We start from the raw sequence: 9,454 nt of genomic DNA on the forward strand, positions 1-9,454 counted from the left end.
GGTCATCAATTAAAAACTGAAACTAAGAAATAGCGTACTTAATTGCATAAATTCTCACATTGAATAGAAGTATGAAATGAAGTACTGCTACATATATATACGTACTAAACATTTCATGCCATAAATGTTAAACGTAAGGTGAAACTAAGATGCAGAAAATGAAAGTCATAAAAGGATTAATGCTATGCATCTTCTGCTATATCCTCTCTTCTGTTTTTTCGAAGCTCTCCATCTTCATCCCGATTTGTTCGGGACCTTGTACATATGCAGCACATTATTAACATCGTTCCGATGAATACCATCACAACCCAGTACAGCACAATACCAGCCGATAAGACTACAACGTATTACTTTTAATCTTTAGTCCACAAATTTTTTTGGAGCGCCCTATATATGACATATATTCACTAATTTTAAAATAAAATTTGCATTAGACATAGTTCAATTCAATATGATCAGATAATAAGTAGAAGTATATCAACAAACCCATGAATTCAGTACGCTTATATATAGATACCATTGCTGAACTGGTCATGGGTAGGAATGATACTCGTTCTTGCAACATGAAATTTTCGACAACGAAGCGCTCACTTTCTGCTTCCTTCTTTTCATTTTCATACACTTGTTTGTACTCTTCGTTTAATCTACACAACGTTTTAGATATTTTATCCATTAATCATGCTTCTGATTTTTTTGGATATCAACACTAATTTTGATTTAGCAAGGAGCAATTAATTAAGTTTACTTCAGTTTCATCAAGAAGGATTTGAGTTTCAACAAAACATGTATATATTGACTTGTTCCAGTTGAAATTATGTTTTTGTAATTACTTTTCACATAAATTATTCATGGTAATTTATTCATTCCAACCCTATTATGTAAATGTAACTTATGACCATGGTTTAGATTACTTTGTTTGAGTAAAAAAGAAAATACTAAGTATCAGAAGGTCAGAAAAAATGTTTTTTTCCTAAACTTGAGAATGCTTACTTTGCTTGTTCATACTGAATGATATTTCTAGAATGATTCCTTCCTACACGCCTTGTTGGATGTGCTGAATATAAAAACGCGATAATTTCGCAACCTAAATTTTTGTAAAAACGTTGGATCGACCACTACCTTTTTAAGGGTGTTTCATTACAAACCAAAGTTTTTAAGAATTTCAGGAGGCGCTCAAATTTTCCTGATGAATCTATCCATTTTTCAATCAAATGAAAACCAACCTGATGAAAATGAGATTAAAAACGCAAAAGCAGGAAAAAATAGCAAGTTAAACAACCACATCCTTGTAATCGAAATGATCAAATAGTGTTAGCGAGAAGAAATTTAGATTTTTATGGTGAGTTTTGTCGCGAATTTCAATATCGCGAAACTTCAAATAAGATAATAAAATTAATTTATATAAAATTTAATCGTTGAAGTTGTAAATAATTGTTAACAATGTTATGAATCACTTACTATGAATCATTTAAGGAATTTTAGATTCCTTAGCTGTATTGCGTTTCCTTTCGTTATTTTGATTTAACAAGAATTCACATCTTAATCTCCCGCTTTGATTTTATTATAACCTCTATACAGTATGCAAATAAACATCTAGTGTAATGTCTATGGTAATCCATTGTAAATCTGTTGTAAACCACTCCCAGCTCTTAACATATACAAATCTAACACTAAATGAGAATCTGGGTTTTCTTTTGAAGGACAAAATCATATTCACCTTCTTGAAGGTCTGTTAACTTCTGGGACAAATAGAGGTTTCACTGTTAATCTCTTCTTCGATTAAAAGTCAACTATAACAACGTGAGATTATACTTTCTCTTATTTGCTACTGTGTATAATAGTATTCTTCATCTTAAATTTGTAATGTATTAATAAAGATTCTATAATCTTACTGCGATTTCACCATAACGAAGCGTATCCGACGCCAACGACTTTGCTTTCATAATCAAAATATCACATTATCACTACAAATATTACATTTTTTTTTTTTTTTTAAGAAAAAGCCTAGCAGTAATTTTTTTTAAGAAAAAAAAATATTTAAGAATTTTTTTTTTTTTTTTAAAATTTGTTTTTTTAATTTTTTTTAAAGAAAGCCTAGCAGTAATTTCATGCTAATGTTTTCATTAAAGTGGTCTGTATCGTCTTTCTACATAGGCTTGGTCTGTACCAACATAGAACATTAACAACATCTTTAGAGGTGTAAGATAACAGACGAGATAAAAATGCACTTACAATATGTCAACAAGAACTTTTTGTGCTGTATTAATGTAAGAACCGAATAGTTAATGCAAGAATTCCTAGCTTTTCTCTCACATTTTCCATAGAGAATCAATATGCAAGAAAAGATGTGTGGGATATAGTAGAGAAAGTGAAAATAACTACCAAAAATTTGGGATTATTTTTTCACAAATTTCGACGAATAATTCCATCCCAGATGTGAGGGTAATTTCAAGCGTAATTTTTCTGAAGCATATAACAAAAAATTGGAACAGTGGAACTATAGCCAATAAAGAAGCTAGATGGGCTATATTTACTGAACAAGTAAAAATATTTTAGATAAGCGACTAGAAAATTATAAGGTAAAATAAATCATGAGACCAGTAAATTTGATGTATATCCGAAATAATTTTATGTCTTGCAGTTCCGTGTTCATATTAAACCGAGAATGGTGATGACCGTCTTTGCGTGTTTGATGGCACGTGATTATACGCCGAATGTGAAGGAAATGTCATCAGTAGAGCCACTCAAAAACCATGAATAATTATTGAAGTTCTAAAATGATGATTCTTCTGCTCATTGATCTTGTTTTAAACATGCTCGCTTTATACTCGTGCTCCTTTTATGTAATCAGTTAAAAGATGCAATGAACAATAAAAATAAGAATCGTGAATTACATTAATGAAGATTACGAAGTTATTGTAAAACATAATTTTTATAAAAGTTGTTGTATTGCTTAAAAGGAGATACTGCATTTCAGTTGATAAATTACCACATTGATTCTGTGATTTTTTCTTGTTGTGTTCATTTAATGATCATTGCATACATACATATCTTTGGCGACCATTCCTCTATTCACCGCTGTGAATAGTGTTCATTTTGTTGTCTGGTCATCAGTAGTTTCATTACATTGGCATAGGATTATTTATTCTATGTTTTCAAATGTACTTCGTAATTTATATTTCTGATTGTACCACAGTGTCGAATTCCGGTTGCACACTTTAGGAGTCAAGACCTTCACTGGGATAAAAAAGAAGTAAGCTCTCATGTTCGGCCTTCTGTGATTAGCTGCAATTTTATATTTTATTTGTATTTATGCCTTAATTTATCTCTTGTTATTTCGATGTAATAACATACTTGCGAAGTTACTATCATATGTAAAAACAATTCGAAAAGTAAGCTGGGGAAACGCTTCATATACCATTTTCAGAAGGCACATTTGGCTACAGCACTGTTACAACAATGAATTCTCTGACTTAATAGATCACGTATATAGGAGCAGTCGTTATCCTTCAAGTGAAGGTGACTGACACCTAAAGTGGTTCAACCTACGTCTTCCAATGGCCCTCCACGTCGACCATTGTTGAAAACGTCCCGAACAGAGCTTTCCCGTCGAGAGACCACTTTCATTTCAACAAGTTTTGAGGATTTTGAGTCATATGAGTTATTTACATCCTAAAATTGGCAAGCGCATAGATAATTTGCGTGCTATTTCGAGTGTGGCGGCATCAGATGTCCTTTATATTGTTGAGGTTTTGTACACGTATCTGATTGCACAGTAGTTTTTAAAACGCAGTTACAAGTTGACTGAAGCGAACATTTAAAAAAAAGGTAGCTTGTCAATTAATGAAGATTAGAGATGAGTGCTGTGATTTTGTTGATTGTGGCATAATTCACTTGAATGAACTGAATCTTTAAATCACTTTACAGTTTATTATGCAGTATGGAGTAATGAATTTACAAAAGAACCAGAACTCGGTTTCGAGCAATTGTGAGACAAGCTTTGTAAAGCAATGGCTATTAGGTAACTTCTGCTAGAATAGACAGTGATTGGCATAAAGTAACCGGTGAATAGGACAACGGACAAGATGGTAAATAAATGATGAAACCAAATTCGGAGGATGAAAAAAGATATGGAATTAGTATATAGGCATGGAGATTTTTGAACGGAGAGCACTCCTTTTGTGAACCAAGGATGCGATGTCTGACTCGGGCACTGTCCATTGTGTCTCAAGCTTCCATGTTTTTCCATACTGAAAATTTCTTCCAACACTTGTGGAGCTGTTGTACTAATGCTACTCTTCTCCAGTATCAGAAAACATTGTTTCAAAATAATTTATTTGGAAGCATTAAAAAAAAGCTTTGTTATAATTTGTCTCTATTTGAAGTTATCCAGTTTTATGAACGGAAATTGTTCAAGCATTTGCCGACCCCATTCCTTCACATATGAATGCATTTTACTATTTGAGATTGTTTATCCCAAACTGATAAAAACTTATTTACAGAAATTTCTTTCGTTCGTCATATACAAGAATTTATGGAACATGGAAATCAGATACTTAAACTGAAACTAATACCTACAACTAACTGATCGGCCATCTCACCAACATACACGTGAAATGTGATTACCGAAGTTACTAGTAGCAGAATGATGTGTTATAAGTGATGTTAAAATTATGCATTGGAATTCCGGTCATTGTCAGTAGTCAGTCGGTAAGCTAAAAAATATTCTCACTCGTTTCATTCAGCATGGCGAATGGTGGTAGAATATCCTGCTAAAATTTAATTTTTCAACATTCAAACTTCAAGCAACAAAGTTACTCATTCAAAATTATTAAACGATTTAGATCTGGAGAAAAAAGGAATTTTGGTAGAAAAGTATGACGGTATTCTGATTTGGAAGATAATTTAAATTGATATTTGTGCTTTGTTATGGTTGACTAGCTCACGTTCGTTAAAAGAAAAAGTAAAAGTGCTTTGATGATTTGTTGAGACAGTAGTATATCTTGCACACGGACGAATAACTGGGCGAAGAATAGAAATGAAAGCCGCTCGAAAACTATCATTTATCAGTGCATACAAGATGGGATTTATGCATGCAGATGTCATTCCAACCAAATGACAAAACAAATATCTGAAAATAAAATCGAGATGCTGTGAGGGAACACGATGGTTGTTGTAATGAAGCTAAGGTGAAGGATCATAAGCTTAATAGTTCTTGACCAATAAAATAACCTGTACTGAGAGAATTCGATTACTTCGAGAACATTTAGAACATTGTAAGCATTCATTGGAAACCATGCTGTTGCATAAATCAATACTAATAATGACAGCAACAACAGCGCTTTTCTGAAAATCTCTATTTCAAAAAGTACTTCAACATTTTTATAACTCCTTTAACTAAATCACCATAATAAATTAAATTTTTTTCTCTTCTTGATGAAAATAGAATTCATTTAATCAACCGGAATTAACAAGTACACTTCAATTTTCTGGAAAAGATTCTAACCTATTTCTTTGCATCATAACTTGTCGACGCTTCTGACCTATCGTTGTGCTCGCTTTGACACGTTTGTAGATTGCAGAACCAATTTGTGAATAACTGAATGCTAAAGCTGCAAGTGGAAGCAAGTATTGGATGGCTAGCATTGAAAGCGTGTACGTACGTCTTGAAAAAGGCAAACGATGCCAGGCTTTTTCGACACATGTTTGCGGTCGCCTACGACCACATATATGAAGCTAAAGATAATCAATTTTAAACACGAACTTCGAAGTTGTAGTTTAATTATTGGAGAAGGAATCAAAATAAAGGGTTCCATTTATTTTTCCCATTCTCTCTTTTCCAACACTTTTTTATTTCCTGTTGGCATTCCCACAGATAGCTTCATCATTTTTGCTCATTATGATTATTGAAGAAAAAAAAAAAGACTTGCAGTAGTCTGAGTAGTCTGGATCAGATTTTAGCAATCACCAAAGCAATCAACTCAAGATTTTCGAGTTTACTGAATAAACTTAATTAAATCTTATGCTCAACAACTAAAAAGGGCGTAAGACAGTTACTATTGATACTTCCGTAAGCAAATATTTCATTCCTTTCCTTTGAACATACCGTAACATCAATGTAGGGTTGATTCCACGGTTCAAGCATGACATCTTCAGCATTAACTGCAAAAAAGTACGGCGCTGCAATCACAATCGATGCCAGCCAAACAGTACAGTAACACATAACTGGAGCTACTGCAGCAAGCTTCCTGTAAATATGTAAGCTAATTTCAAAAGTCTCAACAGCTTGATTTTGTAGCTTTATCTTCAATTAAGTGTTATTGTATTGTATGTATAAGCAAATATTTCTTAATAATGAATACGCGTCATGTCAATAAGAGTTGACACTTGCCATTTAATTGGACAGAAAGTCAATAAGACCCGATCCATAGCAATTAGCACAAGTGTCATGCACGATACGAACATATTTACAGCTTGCACCGAAGCTAACTAAAATAGTGAAGGAATTAATTTAGCATATTTAAATTCCAGTGATGGAAATAAGTGAGTGCAGTGAGCTGAAATTGTTCTTTGGCAAGTAGAAAAATTAATTGGACATAAACTAATTATACACTTCATTACATCTGTTTACAGGCGCTTTATGCGATATAATTCTACTATTATTATTGCTCAAAAACCACCTTTCTTTAACCGGCAAAGGGTTTTGTGTCGAACAAAAGCTCAAACAAAAATACTTTATCGATTTTTTGTTTTCCACTTATTTCAATTCTCAAACTATATTGTTTAGTTGTTTCATTCTCATTACTTTTCAGTAATCTGTTAGAAACTAACCGTTTGACAAGCCAAACTGCCAAATGGCCAAAACAAATTTCTCGTAAGATAAAGTGTGACAGGTGCGGTGACAACGCATAATAAAAAATCTGACATAGCTAAATTTGCAATAAAATAGTTGCGTAAGTTACGTATGTGTGAAGTTCGTAAGAATGCAATCAGAACGAATAAGTTGGCCAGTGTTCCAAAAATGCATACCAGGCCGTACAACAGTAAAACATAGCTGCCACCTCGATGCTGCCATAAAAAATTATTCTAAAATTTGTATGCAATTTGTCAAGAATGAATAAATGAATGAATAACAAGCGAACTTCATCAGAACAGATAAATTTAAATATATCTGCTATGTGAACTATTAAGTTATAAATCTGCATAGTTTTGGAAATTTGAGAATTATAAAAAAAAATAGGACAAAAAAAAAAAAAACGGAAACTATTAGTTTTATTGATGTGCCCTATGAATTATTTATGTTCTGATTTTCAAGTCTAAGCTTACAAAAATTTGAAATTTTTAAGCAAATAATATCGGTTCAACATATATTTGTCTGATTTTTTCAGTGACATTATAAATTTGAACACATCGATGCATAAAGTTATAACGGAGGACAACGCACTGATGTCTCATTTATTTTGGTACTAAATACTTCCTTGTTCATTTCTTGTTTCAGATTCTAAATTTCCAACATTCTGAAAGCATTGCAAATAAATTTTGGATTAAAATCCAATAAATGAAAACAAATTTACCTGGATATTATAAATTTCATCAAATTCATCACAGTTAATATCCGACCAATTGCTTCGTGAACCATTTTTTGAGAATATCAACAACACTGGTAACATTTTTCACTTCAAAATATATTTAATTTGCAAGAATTTTCACCAGTGAATTATTAAATTATCGAATTAAAAACTAAAAGAAACCGTAGTTTGTATAAACGAAATGTAAAATTAAATATAAATGAGGTACAAAATAGAAATATAAAACGAAATATAAAATAAAATAATGAAATACAAAATAAAACATATCACGTACCAGTCGGGCTGAAACTATAGAATCAAAAGAACTAATGCACATTATAAACAAAATTACCATATCATATTATTGTTCTTAAAAATCAAACACAGCACTAGTCTATCCTATTTTTAATGCTTTCGTCGCTGCTTATCTCTGCTGTTTCTTTCAGACACGAGCTGTATGGTTCTTTCATTTAGTGATCGAAACGTCCAGTTCTTCTTTTGGGAATGTCAGTTACTCAACTTATTTACACATTATCATAATTATTAGCAATTATGAAAAGATGCTATTAGGATTTGATAAAACGTCTGATGTTGGGAACTCTATTAAGAAAGCTGTGTAGTTACTGATGAAATGAATTTCACTGAATTAACATGCGCATTATCGTACAAAAATAACTTGAATATTTGAAGAAGGACTTAAAACTGATGAGGTACAACAGTTTTCCAATCCATGCAGTATATAGCAAAAAATAATAAATCTATAAAAGTATCATATTACGAACACAACAGCAAACAAGATGCACTGCTAAATACAAGGAAATTGATGTCTTTGTATAATATTTAAATATATTTATAGGTCCTAAAATTATTCTAATAAAATAATAATAATAATAAAATAATAAATACAGTGCTTTAGTATAAATTAAATACTTCAATTAGATCAAACAAGAGAATCAAAGATGGACAGTAAAATCAACAGAACTCACAAGGCCGACAGTCAAGCATTACTAGGGAACAAAAAATTAGATCAACATAGTTATATTAATTTGTTAATTATCAATAATAATAATAATAATAATAATTGGAGAATAATAATAACAACTGAATAATAATTATTATTATCATAGTAATAATAATGATAATAATAACAGTAATAATAATAATAATAATAATATCCTTATTGTTCTTAATGCTCTTTATTTTCTTCCTCACTTAAATTGAATACAAAGTGATGTTATGTTGTTTATATGGTTTGTGAAAATACAACTGCTCTCTTGACTTACTATGTGTTTTTGATTTTCGATAATGCTCAAAAACGACCTTGAAATGAAATGCTAGAATTGTCATCGATCAACTAACAACAGTGACTGACAATTTAAAAACTATTAAGTTTGAAATTACATATCTAAAAACTGAAGCAATAAATGGAAAGAGCACATCATGAGTCTTCTAATATAAAATTAAAAAGCGCCAAGTTGCGGACTCAATTAAAATCTTTCTTCAATACAAATTTTTTTCCTCAGTCATAAAATCGTAAAACAAATTATAGAATATGCAAATTATCTCGCCTTCTTCACACCTGATATGGTTCCTATTTCGCATAATTCTATATCTTATATAATGATAGCAAGCCGTCCCACTTTCTTTCAAAATGAAAACCAAAGATGAAAAGCAAATAGTACCAAGAAAGTATAAATAACTTAGAACGGACTTTTGACAGTTATGAGGGTGAACATTTTTATAAAAATTACAGGATTAAATATAATGTACTAAGGTCAAAAAAAAAAGATCAAAAAAAGTACCACGTGTAAGATAAAAGAAGCAATCAGTAAAATGAGAGATATAATGTAGTGTTAAGAATGCTCGGAGATTTAGCTGAATGTTTG

General features: G+C 31.4%; 2 protein-coding genes across 2 annotated transcripts; both read right to left on the bottom strand.

Annotated features, from left to right (window-relative positions):
* Positions 1-182: 182 nt before the first annotated feature.
* On the bottom strand, positions 183-673 carry Bm9658 (Uncharacterized protein; the record flags this gene model as incomplete). Its single annotated transcript, XM_001898988.1, has 2 exons — positions 183-337; positions 487-673. The coding sequence occupies 2 exons, from the start codon at positions 671-673 to the stop codon at positions 183-185; spliced, it is 342 nt and encodes a 113-aa protein (XP_001899023.1).
* A 4,232-nt stretch (positions 674-4,905) lies between these two features.
* Bma-npr-12 (Uncharacterized protein) lies at positions 4,906-7,670 on the bottom strand (the record flags this gene model as incomplete). Its single annotated transcript, XM_043073990.1, has 7 exons — positions 4,906-5,131; positions 5,233-5,346; positions 5,507-5,736; positions 6,107-6,248; positions 6,386-6,489; positions 6,832-7,086; positions 7,575-7,670. The coding sequence occupies 7 exons, from the start codon at positions 7,668-7,670 to the stop codon at positions 4,906-4,908; spliced, it is 1,167 nt and encodes a 388-aa protein (XP_042929924.1).
* Between the last annotated feature and the right edge of the window lie 1,784 nt (positions 7,671-9,454).

The sequence above is a fragment of the Brugia malayi genome (genome assembly GCF_000002995.4).
Source record: "Brugia malayi strain FR3 genome assembly, contig: Bm_v4_ChrX_scaffold_001, whole genome shotgun sequence".
NCBI classification, from domain to species: Eukaryota; Metazoa; Nematoda; class Chromadorea; order Rhabditida; family Onchocercidae; genus Brugia; species Brugia malayi.